The sequence below is a fragment of the Mustela putorius genome, unplaced genomic scaffold (genome assembly GCF_011764305.1).
Source record: "Mustela putorius furo isolate JIRA1106 unplaced genomic scaffold, ASM1176430v1.1 tig00000174_pilon_pilon_pilon, whole genome shotgun sequence".
NCBI classification, from domain to species: domain Eukaryota; kingdom Metazoa; phylum Chordata; class Mammalia; order Carnivora; family Mustelidae; genus Mustela; species Mustela putorius.
In genome coordinates, this window is record NW_025421304.1 from 37648203 (window position 1) to 37669590 (window position 21388).

A 21388-nucleotide genomic window follows, 5' to 3' on the forward strand; every position below is an offset into this window, starting at 1 on the left:
AGGCTCTGACACACTGACCTGCTTTGGGACACTTTTTTCATTTGTACCTGTGGGATTTAAATTTATGGAGATGTCTGAGTGATGACATGGAGGGGCCAATGCCACTGAAAGAAGAATTTATTACTTACGTTTCCTGAGAGGAGGAGACCACAATGCCATGCAGGGCCAGAGGAGAAATAGCTGGTTAGGGGGCAGGAGCAGGCCCAGGGGAACGCTCAGGTCAGGGCTGTTACTGGGTTCTCCACGGGAAAAGCAAGGCAGGGCAGAGTAAACCCATTTGAATAATTTTGGCAGTGTTGGGACTATAGGGATGGTCTCTGGTCACTTGGAACATGGACTCAGGATGGTTTAGGATAGGAAATGTTGCCTTGGTGTGTGAGAGTCAGATAAAGGGGCTGGTTGAGGGTATGGACTTGGGATTGGTTAGTCTGCATATGAAAGGTGTGCCCTGGCAAAGAAAGCCCTTTGCTATCTGAAAGGATGGCTGGCCTCAGTAGGGGCCAGTTTCTTTCTTAGCAGCAAGATTTTTAAGATATCAGAATATCAAAAGTTACAAAAAAATAAAAAGCTGATTAATACAGGCCCAATAGCTAATAGTTACTACAGCGCTTCCCTCTGGCTTGACTGAGTCTTTGTGAGGTCTGGATTGCAATCTGACCTCTTCTGCCCAGTTCTGCTGTCTTTCCCCCCTCTTCACAGCCAGGGTTGTTTACTGTTTCTAGCAAACATCTAGCACCCCAAGCTCTTCCTCAGTACCTGCTTCCAGAGAATCCAGCCCATGGTAGCTCTCCCCTGCCAGCCGAGGTGTGTGCTCACCAACCAACACTTACATTTGATCCCAAAGCTGCTTATGTTCATTGTACTTGTGCTTGTAAAGGTCCATTTTAGTGACAGAGAGTGGCAGATTAGTAGTGTGAAAAGAATTATTTGCATAAGAACTTAAGTCGAATGCTTTGAGAAGACATAGGAAAGATGAATCCCTAAACATTGTTAGTGGTCACTGGTGAGGAAACTGGAAGATTAAAAAACTCACTAAAATCTCAAAAGAATCTGAACTCCTGTTGCACCATGGTGTGCTTATGTTTTTGCTTCATTTTAAAGAAAATCTGGCATTTTAGAGGCTGCCTTTTAAGGATGGTTTATATAATGAAGATGATTAAGATTCCAATCAACAGATTTAAAGAAACATTTCGATCGTACACCCAAAGATTGACAATGATATACATTTATAGTTTTAAGTTAAAATACAGTGTGTCACATAGCGTAATGACCATTCTTAATGATTCTCCTCTTTAATCAACTTCTGGTCCCAACCAAGTTGAAGAAGAAAACAGAAGTGACATGGACTTCTGACAGCACCCCCAACTTCTACCTCGATATTCTCTGACAGATTCTTCATGGCTATGAGATGTCCACTAGGGCTGGTCAGGCAGAGGCCACCAACAGTTCCACTGACATCAAAGCGACTCTGGGCCAGGAAGGGGCTCTTTGGGAAACTCATCACCTGAAACCAAGAACAAGGGGTGCTGGCCAAGGCCCCCAAGGGCTGGAAGGTGAATGCGTCCTTATGTGAATGATAAGGTTTCCTAAGATAGAACAGACAAGTGACCCAATGGGGTGAGTGAGGGACACTGCTGTTAGCTGTGTCTGGCCTTCCTGGTGTGTGTCTGCCCTCCAGGGCTGAGGACCCACTCAGACCTATAGAGCTTTGCAGCCAATGGACCATGAAGCTCTCCAACCCTTTCTTCTTGACAAAGGCAACGATTTTCTAGGAGAGAGATACTTGTCTGCCTTCTCTGGGGTTCAAGGATCACAGTCAGATGTGCCCTCACTTGGGAGCGAAAGGAGCACTGGGTTTTCCATTTCCTGCTTATGGAATAAAGTCTGAAGAGCTTTATTTCCAGTAACTAATTGAACCAAGGCTGCTGGAGAAATTCCACAATGCGGTGGAAGAAGGATGGACTTGGGTATCAGAAGGCCTGAATCTGCATCCCAGCTCTGTCACTTCGCTTGTGGCCTCGGGTGAGTCACTGAACCTCATCTGTAAAATGGGTATAGTAATACTACAGAACGGACAGGGTTGTTAACGAAACTGAGCAAACTCATGTGAAAGTGCCATATTAGCTGTAGAGGGCTGCTCCCAAAGAGGTTATTGCTGTTGTTACCCTGATGTCCACAGGCTCTGGGCGGTCCTCCATGGAGCCAAGATAGGAGGCAGCAGGCAGGATAAAGGTTGCAGAGCTGGCAGCTGCAGTGTGCACAGAGGAGCCTCGCCAACTCCTGGGCTGTATTCTGGCCACAGGGTGAGAATAGAGGTGCCGAGGGAGAAAAGAAAGCCAGTGTCAGAGGAAAATCTCCTGTACTGCAGGGAACCCTGGCATTGCTATCGGAGTAGGTGGCTCTGTTTCAGTCCCCTTAGATGGTTCTGCGTGTTTGCATCAGTAGGAGCCACAGGAGAGGCAGCTGACGCCCCCAGCACCGGGTTGGAGGCTCTACAAGGGCAGGGCGTTAGCTAGCTTTGTTTACTGCTGCGCCCCCAATGCCCAGAAGAGCTCCTGGCGTGTAATGTGGTCAGCACCTACTTTGTTGGATGAATAAATGAGCTTTGATGTGGACATTTCTCCAGGCTTATCCCCTCTACCTACTTGATTCTGATGTCATGGGCTTCTAGACCCATCTTCTCTGGCCTTGCTGTTTTACATCTGATTAGGTTGGGGTCCTATCTCAGACCCTAGCTCTGATAAGAATGCTGGTTTGGGAAACTGTCCCTGGCCCCCAAGAGGGTAATCCTGGCACAAGGAATCATAGAAGGGTGCTCACTGCAGGGGTCCCAGGAGTGCCTGCCCCTGCTTGTCAGGTGGAGGCATGCGGGTGGGGGTATCCTCAGGTTCTGGAGGGCATAGTGAGAGACAGGCACTCTGTAAAGGATTGCCAAGGCCAGAGCATCCTGAATCCCCACAGCTCTGTGGAACAATGGGTTTGGCCAGGCGCACTGGGAACGTAGTTAAAAATGGGCAGGCCTCCTTCATTCGGCCTCCCTCCCTGCATGGCTCCAACCTGACCCATCTTTCAGGACTTGTGGGTGGCTCCAAGATGGGACTTGGCACTCACCAGCTCCCTTCCAACGCTGTGCAAACACCCAGACCTTCTTTCAGTGAAAAGCCCTCCCACTTCCAGCTCCCCTCATATCTCCCACTTCCAAGGCTGGTCTTCTGGGCTCTGCTCGTCACAACGTCTTGGGATGTGGGTGTGGACCGAGCCAGGTCAGGGGACAAGCTTTCTTGGGGACCTCAGTGCACCTGGTTACCTCTTTGTGTATATGGAGATAGAGGGGTTGGCCAGAGTGATTGGGAGGTCCCCAGGCAGTGTCCCCAGAAGGAGGGCATCCTGCACATGCTCCACAACTCTGAGCAGCTGGGGAATGGAGGCCATCTGGAAAAGAAAGCAGGGGATACTGCTGGAGACCTGTCTCTGTATGCCACCTTTGTTTACTGTCACCATGTTAGTGTGGGACCTTCAGCAGAGACGGGGACAGGGCAGAGGAGAGAGGAAGGGACAGCACGGCTGTTTACTGAGTGCCAGACTCAGTGGGGAGTGAAAAATAAGCATTTATGAAGGTTCCAACCCCTTTTGGAATGTGAATCCCTTTTCATCCTCAGAACAACTCTGGGAGGTGAGTGCGATCTCTATACCCATTTGGCAGATGGGAAAACAAAGGCACACAAAGGTTAAGTGACTTGCGGAGGTCACATGTTGATAAAGGCAAGTTCCAGGACTCACAGGCAACCAGGCCTCTGGCTCCCGAGTCTGTGCTGAGCTATCCCGCTGTGTGCCTCTGTGGTGCTTTCTCTGGCCCTGACAGCCAGCCACAACCCAGGTCTTATTTGTGGCAGATAAAAAACCACAGGCAGAGCCATTTCCAGGGTCACCCAGACTGCTCCTCACTACACCCAGACCCCCAGATGAGGCTGCAGCCTTGCCACAGCCAAGGCTGGTGTGAGTGTCTGAGAAGGGCCGGATGTCCGCATAGATTGTGTGTGTGTGATCGAGTGAATGTGAGTATGTGCGTGTTTGAGGGTGACCTGTGAAGATAAGGAATCTTGTGTCCGTGAGTATCTGCGTGTCTTAAGTGTGTGATTGTGTGTCTGACTGTGAATGTGGGTTTGAGGGTGCGTGTGAGTAGTAAGTGTTCGAACATAAATGAGTGTATGTGCTTTTTGTATGTGACTCACATATGTGAGTCTGTTCGTGTGAGTGTGTGTGGCTGTGTGGCCATTGTGAAGATATGAGATAAACGTGCATCTCTGTGAGTGTGTGCAAGACTGTGTGCTTCAGAGCACGTGTGGGAGTATAAGTGAAAGCTTGTAAGAGTGTATGAGTGTGAGTGAATGTGTTAGTGTCTGTGGATATGTGTGAGTGCATGGGTTTAAGTGTGTGAGTGTGACTGTGTGTGTGTGTTCCCCACATGCTAAAGGACTCCGGAGCAGCAAGAAAAGGTTGTCCTGCTCCATCATGATGCCGTCCTAAGAGGCCCTCCCCCCACTGCACCCCGTGAGGAGTGCTGGGGCTGCACAAGACCATGCCTCATCTGTTCTCACTCTACGGACTGCCTCTCTTCTAAAAACATTCTCTGTGGGCTAGGCATGTGATCTCTCCAGTTGGCAGTTTATCTGGGATGAGGTGGAATGCCTCAATTTACAGATAAGGGGTGAGAAGGAGGGAAGTTATGTACCCTGCCCAAGTCTCAAGGTTTGAAAGCGATGGAGGCAGGATGAGAAGTTAGGCTGCCTCATTCCAGAGCCTTTGCTCTGCCTTCCAGAAGCTCTGGTCTCTGTAAATTTTCTTCCAGCTCCCCAGAGAGGACTTTAACCTCTGAGCCTCAGTTTCCTTATCTGCAAGATGAGGAGAAAGATCCATCTAGAAAGGCTGGTGTGAGCTGCGCATATGGTAGCTGGGTAGCATGTGGGCATGTCATCCGCCTCTGGGCTGAGACACCTACCTGGCTGCCCTTGGCCTCTGCAGGCTCTTCTGGTCCCTGGAAGCTCAGGGAGGCTTCCAGCACACTTCCCACAGCCTGAAACAGGTCCTTGGTGGCCGCCTGGCGCCTCTGGTCTTCAGGCTGGACCTTGGAACTCACTGCCAACAGGGCTTCACTGGCATGCTGCAGAGCCCAGATGGCCTCCCGCTGGTTTCACCCAAGGGAGAAGGAAAGGCAGCGTGAGCCCCTGCCTGATAGACCATCCCCTGCACCATTCAGAGGACAAGGGCTGCAAGAGAGGGGAGCGAGGTGGGGAGACAAACTAGGGGAAATCTGGGCCCGTTGCACAGGCTGCCTGTGTCACTGACTTGAGGTCAGGTTCTCCTTCCCTACAATGTACTAAGTTCCTTCAGGAGAGTAGCCTCGTCCATCTCGGAGGCTTTCCAGGGTGCCCTGCACAACGCCTAGCCCACAGCAGTAAACGTTCGCTAACTGAGGAGATGGGCGGCAGGATGGGCGGGTGGGGGATGGATAGATGGAAGGATGGATGGACAAGATGCTTATTCCCGTTTTGTAATTCTGTCTGTATTTGTGAAACCGTGTAAAGCCTTGCTGCCCCAGTGCCCTGAAAGAGCCGTGAGGGCAGAGACAATGTCTGTGTTACTTGCTGAATTTTTTTTTTTTAACTAAAAGAAATATTTTCATTGCGATCTACTTTACAGGCATTCCTTTTTTTTTTTTTTTTTTTTTTTTTTTTTAAGATTTTGTGTATTTATTTGACAGACAGAGATCACAAGCAGGCTGAGAGGCAGGCAGAGAGAGAGGAGGAAGCAGGCTCCCTGTGGAGCAGAGAGCCTGATGTGGGGCTTGATCCCAGGACCCTGGGATCATGACCTGAGCTGAAGGCAGAGGCTTTAACCCACGGAGCATCCCAGGTGCCCCCAGGCATTCTTTTTTATAATGTGACTTTTTAAAACTTTTTTTATTAGTTATTTTTATTAGCATATAATGTATTATGTGCCCTGGATTACCGGTCTGTGAATTGTCAGGCTTACACACTTCACAGCACTCAGCAAGTATATGCTGAGTGCATATTCTTGATGCACAGTATGTGCCCAGTACCTGGTATATACTAGACATTCAGGAAGCATTTGTTGAGTGAATGAGTAAATTCATGCACGGACAAGTAAATGGAAGGGTGGAGGAATGGGTGTACACAGGCACTGAATAGATGTATGCACGTGGAATGGATGGATGAGCAAATGGGTGTGTCAGTGGCAAGTGTGACGTTAATAGCATCATGGCCCCAGAAATAAAGTTCAGCCTTGCTGGCCTCAGGATGGAGAATCTGAAAGGCACAACCTGCTGACAGTAGGTAGAACAGAGCCAGGGTAAGGTCTCCCCTATTACTGACTTAGGGCTTCTTTTTTTTTAACCTTTAGCTACAATAACACTGGGAGCATGGTGATTTAGTTTGAGTCGTCCAAGAAGCTGAGCCTGAGCCACAAATTTAAGATGTGGGCTGGCAGAGTGACTGGTGAGTCAGGGTCGTAGAAGAAAGAAAGGCAGGACTTGGCAGCTGGACATCAGTCTGATATGTACTAGGGAACATGGGAACATATGAAACGGGGAACATGGGCAGGTTAGCAGCAGCATCTGGGCACGCACTTAAATGTCACTCAGTGATAAGAGTCAGCTACTCCTTTGAGGTGCCACTGGTAGGTGAGGGAGTGGGTGTATGAGTACACAGGCTATGGCATCCAGAATAAGATACAGGAGCTGCAGGAGGACATCATCCCTCCCTTGGCACCACCCATGCAGGACCCTTAGAAACAAGAAGGTTGAAGCCTCGCTGACCCTGTGATTGAGGGACCTTCGACCTGGGATGAGTTGTCATTTACCCACTGAGGAAGAATGTGTTGCATGACTTGGCCTGAGACAGCAGATAGGCCTCACTTACCTGGGCCTTGGGCGTGAGCTCCTCAGGGGGGTGGGTCACCTCTCTTAGCACCTGGGCCAAGCTTTGTATCCTCTGTATGTCCCCCAGGGTGGCAGGGACCGCAGACAGTGACCCCAGCACATGCTCTCTGACCTTGATGCAGAGGGAGGAAGATGGGGAGAGGAAATGTAATTCCAGTGGCTTGATGAAACCATTTTCAGAAAGATCTGGAGTCAGGGCAAAGGACTAGGCTCATCTGGGGTTTTCCAAAAGCTTTTCCAAAGCCAAGAGACCTCTGTTTGCTTTGTTGGATGTGTGGTGTGCAGAGTGATGGCCTCCCAAAGATGTCCACATCCTAATCCCTGAAACACACCAGTATGTCACCTCATAGGGCAAAAGACACTTTATCAAATTGTTTTGGAGTTTTCTGTTTTGTTTTGTTTTTTTATGTACTCTCTGCCCTGAAACTAATAACCTGAAACTAATAACCCTGAGATCAAGAGTCGCATGCTCCTACTGAGCTATCTAAAGGTGCCTGTTTTGGAATTTTAATTAAGTTAAGGGTTCTGAGATGGGAGTGGATCTGGATGAACCAAGTGGGACCAATGTAGCCACAGGGGTCTTTGTAAGAAGGAGGTAGGATGATCAGAGTCAGAGAAGATGTGTGGATGGAGGCAGAGGTGAAGAAGAGGCTGGAGGAGGAAGGGAAAGGGAGTGAGGAGGGTAAGCTGGGGGAGGGGAGGGAGGAGGCGTTGGAGAGAGGAGGAGGGAATGGGGGAAGGATCTGGAGGTGCTGAGCTGCTGGCTTTGAAGATGGAGAGGAGCACAGAGGCTTCTGGGGACCGTGCTTCCTAAGCCACAGAGCCCTAGGAAGGGCTGGCTGGGGGCTGGCCTTGGCAGCCACAGAGAAAGACTAAGAATATAATTTCAGCACTGCCAGGGAGGACTTTCCCCAGCGACGAAAGAGCCCTCTCTCTGCACTGTCCACTCACCACATGTGACTTTTGAGCCCATGAAATGTGGCCAGTGCAACTGGAGAACTGAATTTTAAACTTTATTTCAATTTAATGTTTAATGTTTAATTCAGATGTAAGTTCCTAGATGTGGCGAGTGGCGACCTTTTGGCACAGCACAGATCTGAGTGAACCGTCCCCCTCCCCCGGCCTGCTCACTCAGCCTACCTGTCTGACCGCCCTTCCTGGATCTGCAGAGTTCGGGTGTGTCTGCTGTTAGCTTAGGGTGCAAACAGGCTCTGGCTTGGATGGAGGAGAGAATAGGCCAGTATATGAGGGGACTCTGGTCAGAATGTTCTGGTAGGAGAAATTGTGTTTGCTTCTGCAGTTCTTCCCTCCCTCCTTCATCACTGTCCTGGAGTCAGCTTCTGTGGAGATGCTAATGGCTTCTGCCTCTCTGGCCAGTGCGCTCATTCAGTGGGAGATGAGAGGGCAGGAAGAGAGAGAGCTAGAAGCTATTCTCCTGGTGCCTGGGCCACTGGTGGGTCAACTGCCTCATTCTTCAGCAACCATTGCTTCCATCAGGGAACCCCTACCATGCAGTTGCCCCCTCCAGATTCTGGTCACTTCAGGCTGAACTCCAATTTTTATCAACAGAGCCCTTTTTAAATTCTTCTTAGTGCTTCCATTAGAATTTTATACCTTCCTCCTGTCAGGGCCCCGGTATTTCATGAGGAGACCTTGGGTCAAGCTGCATAATCTGTGGGCTTGGGGACCGCAGGACATCCAAATGGAAGTCTGCCATAGGTAATGTTCAGAGTAAATGCAACCCAGACTGAGAACCAGGAATGTGTGGGGGTGTAGAGAGGGGCGAATGTAAAACAAGGGTAGGGGTGAGAGGTGTAGGAGGGCAGGAGGTGGACGGGGAAGAGCCAATCTGGGTCGGAACCTCATCTTCACCACCTTCTTAGAAATGTTGGCCTGGGCAGACTTTTAAAATTCTCTTGCCCTATTTCCTCTTCTGTAACATAGATGGGGATCTCACCATTTACCCTGTAGGGTTTTAGTGAGAATTATATATCCCTGAAGCTCTTGGGGCTGGCAGGATATAGTAGGTGCTCAGTAAATGTCAGTTATTTATCTCTAAGTAATTACTGTGACAGCCATCACTTTCCACATGTCCTGTACCATGCTAAGTACTTTCATGCCAACCCTTCAGGGGACCAGAGAAGTCTTTCTTTTCTTCTCCATGCCCAGCAGGTATATGTGATGCTGTGTGTGTGTGTGCACCCACACATATTCATACAGTGGATACCAGGAGTGGAAGTCATCGTCCACTCTGCAATAGCCGTTTGTCCTGTCAGCTTGTAACACGTGAGATGGCCGCTCTTTGGATTAACACTGGTTGAATGTCAGTAATTTCAAATGGCTTGACCTAACCTTATGAGGAAAAATACTATTTATTATCCCTATTTTCCAGATGGAGAAATTAAGGCTTAGAGAAGTTCATTCACCAGCCCATGACAGTACAGATGGCAAGTGGCAGAGGTGAGATGACCTCCAGGGTCTAACTCCAGACCATTAACTATATGAGTGAGGCCAGGCCACATTTCTCCTCTAGCCTCGGATTTGTCATCTTTGACAGGAAGGCCTGGAGCAATACTCTTAAATTCTCCCCTGCCATAGAAGCCTTTGACTCCATGAGGCCGAGCAGGGCAAGCAGGTTTCCATCATTTGAAAGGACCAGAGAGGGAGCTGATGTCAACAGGCATCAACTCGGCAGATACCGAGGCTTCCCAGCTCTGTGAATTTCACTCCTCACCCTGAATGGCTGTGTATAGACCCTGGGGCCCAGCGGACAGCATGAAAGAGGCCCATCTTGAGCACCTTCTGTCTGACGTCCATGTTCAGCAGCCGCCTGCAGCCCTGCCCCTGGCACTCCTGGTCTAGCACGGATGACACAGCTCTGGCCAGCTGGAAGAGCCGCTCAGGGTCCCCCTCGCTTTGCAGAGTGGCGGTGATGTTCTCCAGCACTGCAGCCTGGAATGCCACGTTCTCAACACTGGTGTCTCCAAGTCCCACCTAACAGGGAAACCAGAAGCACATTCAGTGCACGGAAGACCTCAGCTCACCAGTTCTTGTTCCAAAACCTGGAGCCTGAAGTCAGTCTCTCGAGGCAAACCAGAGCAAGGCTGGAAGGCTTTGTACCTGGTGCGGAGTCTCTCCTGAGGCTGAGGGCAGCTGGGCCCACTGGAGGCAGACAGCAAACAGCCACTAAAAGCAAACCTTGGGCAAGTCTCTGCTCTACCCTCATCGTGGGTACGCACGCACCTCATCGTGCCCCCAATCCCTTCCTGTTCCACCTGGCCCCTCACCCTTCAAATTTACCGTGATTTTATCCAGCCTCAGCCATGTACTCATTATGGCTGATTTGGGTCCTCCTTCCTCTAGACTCTGATGGCACTGGTCTGTCTCATCCAAGGCCCTACCCCAGTTCTGGCCACTGAGAGGTAGGATCTGTGAAGGTAGAGACCATGTCTGTTTTGTTCACAGCTGTGTCCCCAGGGCCTGGTACATAGCAGGTGCTCTGAAAATACTCGTTGAAGGAAGGAATGGCTCAGTGACTCATCTGGTCATGCCCTTGGCTCTCTTCAATCCGGTCACCAACTTGGTGAGGTTAAGTTGGGTCAACAAGTTTTCTCAGTGAAGAAACAAAAGGCCGTCACCACCCACCTTCACCACTGCGTGGGCCTGCTCTTTGTCCCCTGCGAGACCGGAGACAGAAATGACCACTGTCAGCATGAAGTCATTGTTTACTTTCCCAAGTGGCAAATAAACTGACGGGAGGGCAGGCTCAGGGCCACAGTGTAGACAGGAACCTGGTAAATGGAAACTGAACAGTTAGGGGGCATTCCCAGGCTCCAGGGAGACTGGAAACCCACCAAGGTAGAGCCTGCTGACAAGGACACAAAACCCACAGCTCATGAAGACATGGCAGGCACTCAGGGACCCCATGATTTCAGAGAGAAGACAGCCACCTATACTGATCCGCTGGCCTCCCTAGGTAATCATATGCTGCTAGGACTTTGGAATAAGTTTACTGGAATCCATAAAAAATTTCAAAAATTGTTTCCCTCTTTACAGGTTTAAAAAAAATTAAAGGTAACAAACCAAATTACAAAAAGGAGGAGGAAGAGGAAGAGGGGAGGAGGAGACCTTAAAAATAGCACCCCCTCCCTGCAGGTGTGTGGCTGGGTCAGTGTGCCTGGGGCTGGGGTTAAGGTGTAGGCGCTTCTTTATTCTGCAAACCTCTTTCACACATGCAACACACTTTTTGCAGCTCCCTGTTCTAGGAGAAGTGGAGCCTAGTAGCTGAAGGGAGAGCAGGAGCCCTGGGCCGGTACCTGACTCCAGGCAGAAGCAGTACTCCAAGGGGGCCAGGGCCGAGGATGTATTGCAGAAGATGGTGAAGCTCGTCAGAATGGTACCCTCCTCCGGGGTGATGGCGCACGTGGGCACCACAGGGAGAGGCAGAGAGCTGATCACATGGGTGTCCTCTCCGTGGGCGTGCCCGGTTACTGCTGGGGAGTGAAGACGAAGAGTGCTTGAGCGGTTCTGTGGGTCACACAGACCACCAGGCTTCAGGATTGCCCTGGGAGCTTGTTAAGCATGCAGAGTCCCATGCCCATGTCCTGACCCTGAGCCTCAGACCTCTCTGGAGGTTCTGGACTGAGGCCCAGAAATCTGCATATCTCACAGCTCTCCCTGATGCAGGGTATCCTGGGGGCTCACATTTTTTTTTTTTTAAAGATTTTATTTGACAGAGAGAGAGAGATCATAAGTAGGCGGAGAGGCAGGCAGAGAGAGTGGGGGGAAGCAGGCTTCCCGCTGAGCAGAGAGCCCGATGCGGGGCTTGATCCCAGGACCCTGGGATCATGACCTGAGCCGAAGGCAGAGGCTTAACCCACTGAGCCACCCAAGTGCCCCGGGGCCTCACATTTTGAGAGTCAGTCCTTCATCTGTAAAACAGGGCTGATATACAAACACACACACACACACACACACACACACACACACACACACACATTTTTATATATATTTTTAAGATTATATGTATTTATTTGACAGAGAGATACATAGCAAGGGAAGAAATATAAGCAAGGAAAGTGGGAGAGGAAGAAGCAGGCTTCCTGCTGAGCAGGGATCCCGATGTGAGGTTCATCCCAGCATCTTGGGATCATGACCTTAGCTGAAGCCAGACGCTTAATAACCAAGCCATCCAGGCACCCAAAAAGGGCTAATATTAATAGCTTCCTCACAGCTTTGGTGAGGAGGAAGTATTTGGGAAACAAAATGACTTGCTCAAGGTCACCGAGCTCAGAAGGGCCATGCCCAGAATCTAGAAACAGGCTGATTCTGCCCAAAGCCTTGCTTTTTCCAGGCCTCCATCTGCACCAGCATCCTTTATCACTGGTATTTCAAAAAGAGTATATACCTGGAAGAGCTGGGCATAAAGAGAATTTTAACCAATATGATTTTAACCAATTCCTAACCAATTTTTAACCAATTTTAACCAAAATGATTAGTGTAGGGGCGCTTGGGTAGCTCAGTCATTAAGGATCTGCCTTTGGCTTGGGCCATGACCCTCAAGTCCTTTATACCCGCATCAGGCTCCCTGCTCAGCGGGAAGCCTGCTTCTCCCTCTCTGACTATGCCCTGCTTGTGTTCCCTCTCTCGATGTTTGTCTCCCTCTATCAAACAAATAAAAAAATCTTAAAAAAAAATGATTAGTGTAGACCTAATCCAAAAGGTTCGGGGCACACCGCAGAGTGTTCATTTTGAACTAGTACCTCAGGTTGTTCCAGTATGGGAGGTCCGTGGGCCACTTTGAGAGAAACTGAGTCAAGTGAATCCATCCCCAAAAGAATAATCACCCATCATTTGTCGTTTTGAGAATCTACATTTCCTACAGCACTGGGCTTGTTTAAAGTGAGAATCTTCTGGCAGGACACGCGGACTGCACCACCCCAGAACAATCTGTCTCCTCCACCCTGCATAATGCAATTCAGAGGCAGGAAACTGAGGTGCAGAGAGTTGAAGTGCCTCGCCTCCCAGCTAGAAAGTGGTGGCAAAGGGATGAACCCCAGAGCCTGTGTCTGGCCCCTGACCCTGCACCGAAGTCCCACATTTCAGGGCTTCTGGGTTTGTCTTGGTTCACTTTCTGTGGCAGACGGGACCCATGACAAGAAACTGAGCGGGGGGCCTGCACACCTGTGGCTCTGTTCCGGGTGGCCTGGCCCCAGGTCTGCAAGAAGGAGCTGTTCCGCCGCAGTGTGGAGGTGTTGCTCTGAGGGAGGGTTGAAGCACTCAGCCCAAATCCCCGGAATCTGCAGGCAGCTGGGAGAGGCTCAGCCTGAAAGAGAGCAGCAGCTAAGAGACCCTGAGGCTTCAACCAGGCTCCTGGACTCAGCAGGGCAGTGGCTTCTCACCCCTGGGGCCTTCGAGCAAAGACACCACACGCTTTCCTGAGTCAGCCCAAATACCCAATTTCTAGCCCCATGTAGGTGTTTGTCTGAGATCAGACAAAAGGTGTCCCTTGAAGGACACCCCTAGACTGGGATTCATGTGCAGATCATTTACTGAGGGAGGCTCTTGGGAAAGCCAGAGCGGAGAGGGAAGCAGAGGGCAGAGAAATGGTTTCAGGAGGTGTCCAGCCAGCCTCAGCCTGATCCCACAGTGAGTGTGAGCTGTACCACAGAAGTTCTCTTACTCAGAGGCAGGGGGCTGGGGCATTAGACCCCCACATCCATCGGTGACCAGCCAGCAGTCCCTCCACAGAGGCTGGGACGGGTGTATCAGCCTGGGCAGAGGGACTGAGCTGGGGCCCCCGCAGCACTTGCTGTGATGTTTCCCCACGGCTTCTGCTCCCTTGTGTTCATTCTCCCTTCTGCCCAGTGCCCTGGTTTTCCTCTGGGGAACACCACCACCCCATCCCCGTACCCCCAGCTCAGTCCTGGGCATGTGACACATGTGGCTGTCAGTCAGCCAAAACAGGAGTGGCTGCCACCTTCCCCAGTGTCCTCACCTTCCCCAGAGAGGCGTCCTCTAAGTCCCAGTTGAACATGGCTACTGAGGAGTCATCCCCCATGGTGACTCTGAGCACGACATCTTCGCTGGCATTCGCTGGTCCACAGTTCTCACAGCTGAGAGGGAGATAGAACAGAGTGTGGAAGTTCACTTCAGCCTTGTGGCCTCGTCGTCTTTTGTCTGGTTCTTCTCAGGTCATTTGTGAAGGTGGCAGAGGGCTTTTTTTCAAGTGAAAGAGGAAATAAAAGTAACCCATGCCCCAGCCAAAGCCAGGACATAGCGTTGGTCATGGAGGTGGAATGATTTGTGCCTGACTGAATTCCCACTTCATTCCTGATGAAAGACAATGGTGCGGAAAGTGCATGAAACCTAGGGTCCTCAGATCCTGTCTCGTAAGAGTGGTTACCTTGCACGAGTCACTTTAACTCTCTGAGCCTCAGTTTCCTCACCTGCAAAGTGGTGGGGGGCGTGGGAGGGATAAGAGCAGACAATATTGCCGTGATTCCTTCTAGTTCTAACAATAATAAAGGAATGCTGTGGTTTTATTGCATGCATGCCACAGGTTATAAATGATTTGCATCATTGTTTGCTTATCCAGGGCTTACCACGCCCCTAGGAGCAATGTATTAGAATCCCCTATCACAGACAAGCAAAGCAAGCTCAGGGAGCCAATGTGATTTGTCCCAGGTCACATAACTCCTTAGTGGGGAAAGGGAACATGCACCAACACGTCTATATTCAGACACTGGGCCTTCTCTCTAGCATCCCACTCCCTCCCTAGTGCCAATAAAAGGTCACTCTGGCGCCTGCCGTGTGTCCAGTCCATGTGCAGGACCTTTCAGCTTTAACTTCTTTGCAACTCTCAATCTCCCTACTTCTGTCTTCATGTCCATCCTAGCACAGGTGTACCAGACATTCTCCTACAAATCTTTGTGGCTCTGGGCACTAGGAGACTAATGTCCATGGACTCTAATCTCCATGGACTGTGTCACCTGAGTTTCCGTGCCTCTGGCTTCTGGTTGGGTCGAGCAATGGGAGGCACTGGCTGGGGATCAGATGGTGAAGGTGGGGGAGGTGGGTATTTATTTACCAATGGCCCTGCGCCTTAACAGGTGGGCAGGAGTTAGCAATGGCTGTTCCTCTAACCAAGACCCCAGCTCCCGGTGGTCCTAGCAATGCCATCCCCCCTCCTTTCCTATGCAATCCTGAGAAGGAAAGTGGCTTCCTCCTATTGTAGTCCTGCACTGCCAACCCTAGTTTGTTCCCTTATCCCTGCCTGCATCTGTACGTAGACCCTTTGTCCAACTCTCATCAACTCCCAGTTTGAGGGAGACAGCTACTTCTTTTTCTTTTTTAAACGTATAATGTATTATTTGCTTCAGGAGCACAGGTCTGTGAATCATCAGTCTTACACAGTTCACAGCACTCACCATAGCACATGGCTCCCCAGTGTCCATCATCTGGCCACCCTGTCCCTTCCCCCACGCCCCATTGACCCTCACTTTGTCTCCTGAGATTAAGAGTCTCTTATGGTTTGTCTCCCTCCATGGTCCCAACTTGTTTCATTTTTTTCTCCCTCCCTTCCCCCTCTGACCCCCTGCCCTGTTTCTCAAATTCCTCATATCAGGGAGATCATATGATAATTGAGACATCTACTTCTTGCTCGGACCCACTTGATAGACCAGGCTACCTTGAGCTCTCACCTTGACTCCTGCAAGAACTCAAGTGATCTCCCGGAGCCCTCTCTTGCCCTCCTCCAACCCACTCTCCACCCTGTTACCACAGAATTTTGAAGTAAGGCACGATCCCCTCCCCGGCCTACTTGCAACTCTTGGGTGACTTTTCCAGAACTCTATAAAATGATGTCTATGATATAACTCACAAGGTTCCACCAGAGCCAGGCCCTGCCTTTTCTCCCAGTTTCTTTTTGCCCCTCTTTCTCCCTCCATACTTGAGCCACACCTGTCTCTTTCACTTCCAGCTATTCTGTGCTCCTTCCTTTTGCCATCCAGTTTCCTCTCCTGCCCCCTTTTCTTGCCATGCTAGCTCCTCTTCCTTCACATCTCTGCTAAGGGAAACCTTCCCTGGTCCCAAGTCCAGGATGCTGTCATTGGGATACACTACCTCCCTGCATTCGTTGGGGCCAATCATTGCTGACCACCAGGAAGCACTCCATGTGAGAACTGTGACCAGGTCTATTGGGCCACTCCTATAAGACTTGTCCCTATGTCTATGCCAGCCCGAGCTGGGTCTTCAGTAAATGGTGGCTGAAGGGATGGCAATGCCACAGGAGTTTGCTCTCTTGCCCCCACCTGACTCGAGGCCCGACTTCCGGGGGGGCAGACACATAGAGGCACTGCTCCTCCCGGCTCTGCAGCTCCCCGCCTCTCCAGGTGGCCAGGCGCAGGGTGACGGTGGAGTTGGGCGGTGGCAGGCAGGACGGAGGAAGCACCAGCTCCCTTTGGTCTGTGCGGAGCAGCTGCCTCTCAACACAGTAGCTCCACTGGGCCCAGCAGCGTCCTGAGGGGAAGGGGGAAAATGCTGTTACCAATCCAAGGACCCTTCCGGTTTGGCATTTTGGGGAAGAAAAGAGACATAGATAAGAAAAGGAGCTCCAAAGAGAGAATTTGAGGAGCACTCCCACTTGCAGGGTGTGGCAACAGTGCTGCGGAAGGATGCTCCTGGGGAAATGAGTGGTGCTTCCCCCTGACTCTGAGCACACCTGCAGGGGATGTCAGCTTCTTTTACTTCATGTGGCACCGGCCACTGCTGAAGAATGAGCGGCCAGGCATACAGCAGGAGAGAGGCCAGGAGGATAGACAGCTCTGCCTGGGTGAGCACCGAGGCAGTTTCTTGTCCCTGGTGTAATTTCACTCCACCTGGAAGGCTGACCTCAGCTGTACGTTTCTGTGGGTACACTGGGGACCTGGGGACCTGGGGCCTGTATCCCATCTGAGAGGCCGCATGTCCCCTCTGGCTTTATGATACCATCTCAGTAAGTCCCTGTATCCTTTGCCCTTCATCTCTGTTGATGGATCTTTATCCATCAATCACCTCGCTTCCCCCCGTCCCCCTCGTTATTGGATTTAGGGCCAACCCAGGTAATCCACGATGACCTCATCTGCAGAGTCTTAATTATATCTGCAGAGACTCATTGCAGAGGTCATTGTTCTGGGGATGAGGACATGAATGTATCCTTTCGGATTCAGTGTTTAACTCCCTATAGGTACCAAATGCACAGAGTGGAGGTGATTGCCTTCCCATCTTTGTCTTGCACAGAGTTCTGGCGTGTCCTTCCGGAGCCTATCCCTGCCTGCATCGGAAAATAGGTATGTGTGTTTGTGTGTGTGTCATTGTTCCACACACAGCATTCTCTATGCCCTTCTGGACTTTCTTAATGCATCTTAGTAAGCATCCTGTAGCCATACAGCTGCCTTATTTTTGTTAACAGCTATGTAGTCTTCCCTGTCTGGATGTACCCATTTTATTGAAGCATTCCCCGCTTGATGAATATTCAGGGTGCTTGCAATCATCTGCTATTTCCACCAGTGCCATTCATGAGACATGATCTAGGGTCAGGCCATCAGCTCAACCACCCAAACTCTATACGTGCATCCTCTATGAATCCTGATAATGAGAATTAATATTCAAAAGGGTATACTGAGCACTTACCAGTGGATATCGAAAGGCTTCAAGTTTTCCATGACTTTTGACCCAGCTATCCCATTTCTTAAAATTTATTATTTTCTAAAAATTTATTTATGAAAGTAACCAGAGAATCAAATAAAGATAGAACTATAGGGATGTTCATTACAATGTTGTTTATAAGGGCAGATAATTCAAAATAACCTAAATGTCCAAAAAATAGGGTACCAGTAAATAAATGATCATATACTAACTAGACAGTCTATTATACACTTATTGTGAAATCAAGATGGAGAAGATATCATGACATTAAAATATACAGGATATATTGTTCAAAGAAAAAACAGTTAACAAAAATAATATGTACAGTAGGGATGGCATTAATTTTCAAAAGAATGACTGCCCACCTAGGCTATATCCCTATAGAGAGGAGGACAACCATTTCTAAGTAATGGGCACTGGTGCTACTCTCTTGATTTGTCTGAAAATGCCTCCTCACTTCTAGACTCTTCCTGGCAATGTATCAAGGGCAAGGAAGTGAAAGGAGGGCAGTTGTTGTTTTTATTTTATTACTGACTTTTGTGATGAAAATAAAGCAGATTGACTTTTAGGACTAATTACTGTTCTCACATATTTTACAGATAGTGCATCTCCTTGTTGCCTGCCTTCAAGGCTACATCTGCCTTGGTTTCCTACTGCTTCCTCCGACCCTGCCATTTACATGGAATTCTTAATCTGGCACTTGCAAGGGTCAGGCAAAAGTGATACCGGTGTGAAGGTTAAAAAATGGCAAAGCTGACCTCTGTCCATTACTTTGTGGCAAGATAGGATAGTTCCAGAACTCTGCAGACACCTACCACATGACCACTGGAAATGTAAATCCTTGTCACTGTCTGGCCAGCCCAGAGTCACAGTCGTGAAAGGATCCACATACTGACCAGGTTCCATGTATACCTGCACGTTCCCTTTCTCTCTCTGCAGAAAAAGCAGCTGGCTGGTGAGATGCCCATCCACAGTTGGCACGCCACCTCCCACCCCACAGCAATCTGTGCCAAGGGTACCCACAGTATAGGGTGTGGAATGGAAACAGACCCTGTGGGACCCACCTGGCTCACCTCCAGGGATGAATCACAGGGTAAGTAACTTTAGTCTGAATGTGGGCTCAGTGTTAAGGGTCCACCATGCATCCACCTTTAACAGAGCCTGCTCTGGACCAGTCCCCATGCTTGATGCCCAGAGATACAGGAATAGAGACCTGGGCCTTGCCCTTAAGTTTGGGAGGGAAGACAGACAAGGAAACAGACAAAATACAGAGTGCTAACTGCTGCGGAGAGAAGGGGTCCAGAGGATTATGAGAATGTGTAAGAGGGAGGCAGTAGGTTGAAAACATCTGCTTCTATGAAGATTTGATATCATTCGATTCCTGGGCTGCTGTGGATTAAATGAGGGGGAGGTTGTGACATGCTTTCTACTGTATCTGGTGCAGAGGAAGGCACAGAGCTGTGACCTCTACAAAGTGGATAGCTGGTGTCAGGGCAAGTTTCTCCAGAGGACAGGATCACAGAGCTGTTGTGAAGGAGGAGGAGTAAGTGAGCCTGTGAGTTCTAGGAGGAGAAATCAAGAGGCATAAGATATTCTCCTTGAGTAAGTTCTAGTAGGACCTATTAAACGGCCACCCTGTGAGGACAGCCTGTATAGCAGGAAGCCTCATAGCAGACCTCAGCCCCTAGTGGTCTCCCATGGCCTAAGAATAAAACCCAAGTCCCTGTCTTGGTACCTAAGACTTCATGGGATCTGGCCTCTGTCCATTTCTCTGTAATCTCCTACATGCTCCTCCTACCCAGCCCCCTTGGCCTCAGGCCAAATTCCAGCCCCAGGGCCTTCATATCTGTGCACCCTGAAAGCTCTTATTCTGCTTTCTAGCATGACTGACTATCTTATCTTCAAGTTCCAACTTGAATGTCTCCTTCCGACAGGCCTGATCACATTTGCTAGGCCACCCTGTGTTGGTTGCTGTCACTGCACCCCATTGCTTCTAGTTAGACACTTATCACAACTCCTAACCAGATGCTAATTTATTCCGTAGTTTCACCTACTAGTCTCCAAGAAGGCAGGGGACCATGGCTGTTTATTCACTTTTGTAGCTATAGTCCCTAACACCAGGCCTTGGATAATGTAGATGTACAGTTTTTGTTATTGACATGCATAAACAATGTCAATAGCAAGGAGTTGAGGACTTAGTCTTGCTGTAAAAACTAAGGAACCCAGGTGTGTTTTCTAAGCATCAACAGCTATAAATTTTCCTCTGAGCCCTGCTTTAGCTTCATCCCACAAATTTGGATAGGTTGTACTATCATCACTCAAAAAATGTTAAAATTTTCCTTGTGAATTTTTCCTTTGACCTCTTGATGTTTTTCAAATATGCTCTTGAATATCCAAGATGTCTAAAAGGTATGTACCTATCCCAGATATCTTATTACTGATTTGTACTGTGATACTGTAGTGGTTGGAGAATATGCTTGGTTTGATTCCATTCCTTCTGGATCTCTTTTCAAATGGAAGAAACTTCTATGCTTCCTAGTTTTCTGGCTATTAGCACCAGTAAGCCCAAAACCAAAACTAAAGCAGAGTTCTTAGACATCTTTTTCTGGTGAGGTGTTAAGTGTCTAAAAAAACAAATACTCACATTCTTTTCCTTGGCATTTATTCCAGATGGTTCTTGCAGACTGGAAGGAGCTATAAACACAGTGGGAACAGGCATCAGACTTTGGTAGTGTTGATAAGATTGCCAAAGGGCAGAGGCAGAGGTATGCTCAGAAATTTAGCATACATTTAGGCCATAGAAATGGGTAAAAACTCAAACCATCTTGTCCAAAATTGGACTAAAGACACCTCTTTGGTTGTTAGGAAAGAGGCAGGCAGTTGATAATGCAGATAACACAAAATTTGGAGACAGGCCTGTGGCTGTATGTTGTTAATGTTTAACTACCAGTTAAGGGATGGAGTGGGGAGCTCTGATTTGTAGTGTTTGCTGCTTTCTTTGGTGTCTGTATTGCCACTAAGGCAGGTTTCAAGCTGCCAAGCTGACCGCAGTGATTGTAGAGCAAGAGGTGGACAGAACCAGCTCTCACAAGCTGCTGGCAGCCAGCCTCAGCACACCATGGTACATTTCTGGGTTCTTCTATTGGCCTCTTACCGGCTGTGTGAACCTCGGAATGTTAGTTATTCTGAGTCTTAGGTTTCTCACCCCTTACAGAAAGGCAATTCCCATTTCTCAAGGGCTGAATGCTGTGCTTAATTGCTTTGTCATCTGTATATATCTGTAAAGAGTATTATTATATCAAGTCTAAAAAATGGAAAATGTACATGCAGTTGGTATGCTCTGAAAATACTGAACAATGAATATGTTAAAGTGTAGTGATTAAGATAGGAATGTGTTTTATCTGCACTGGCAGATTCATGTGTATCTCTAGACCCCAGTGACCTGGTTATTTTAAGATCTGAGTACCATTGATCTGTAAAAAATTCTCTCCCAGTGAATTCCCATTCAGAGAACTCCAACTTTGAAGGTCTGTAAAAATTATACAAAGCAAAGCTAAGATGCTAGACACAGAAGCTGTTCTTAAGCCTTTTTTATATATAAGATTTCATTCATCTATTTAATTGGCAGAGAGAGAGAGAGAGAGATCACAAGTAGGCAGAGAGGCAGGCAGAGAGAGGGGGGGAAGCAGGCTCCCCACCGAGCAGAGCCAGATGCGGGGCTCCATCCCAGGACCCTGAGATCAT

General features: G+C 49.1%; 1 protein-coding gene and 1 long non-coding RNA gene across 8 annotated transcripts in view; one reads left to right on the plus strand and one right to left on the minus strand.

Moving 5' to 3' along the window:
• Positions 1–21388, plus strand: part of LOC106005947 — a 97659-nt gene that overhangs the window by 65374 nt on the left and 10897 nt on the right. For 5 of the 6 annotated variants that reach the window (XR_006605618.1, XR_006605623.1, XR_006605619.1 and 2 more), the window contains 2 exons: positions 17237–17286; positions 18584–18737. This is a non-coding gene — a long non-coding RNA (uncharacterized LOC106005947). Of the gene's footprint in view, positions 1–9350; positions 11114–11210; positions 11355–17236; positions 17287–18583; positions 18738–21388 lie in introns of all 6 variants that reach the window. The other variant, XR_006605620.1, reaches the window with a different exon arrangement.
• Positions 1–21388, minus strand: part of PKD1L2 (polycystin 1 like 2) — a 90608-nt gene that overhangs the window by 42401 nt on the left and 26819 nt on the right. The window contains exons 9-21 of one of the 2 annotated variants that reach the window (XM_004753929.3): positions 20289–20338; positions 18460–18577; positions 16270–16477; positions 13956–14073; positions 13142–13283; positions 11275–11451; positions 10604–10749; positions 9758–9952; positions 6939–7070; positions 5000–5185; positions 3308–3432; positions 2166–2292; positions 1373–1504 (exon numbers count right to left, since the gene is read on the minus strand). In XM_004753929.3, the coding sequence (XP_004753986.1) occupies positions 1373–1504; positions 2166–2292; positions 3308–3432; positions 5000–5185; positions 6939–7070; positions 9758–9952; positions 10604–10749; positions 11275–11451; positions 13142–13283; positions 13956–14073; positions 16270–16477; positions 18460–18577; positions 20289–20338 (1856 nt within the window). Of the gene's footprint in view, positions 1–1372; positions 1505–2165; positions 2293–3307; positions 3433–4999; positions 5186–6938; positions 7071–9757; positions 9953–10603; positions 10750–11274; positions 11452–13141; positions 13284–13955; positions 14074–16269; positions 16478–18459; positions 18578–20288; positions 21218–21388 lie in introns of those variants that run through there. The other variant, XM_045076335.1, reaches the window with a different exon arrangement.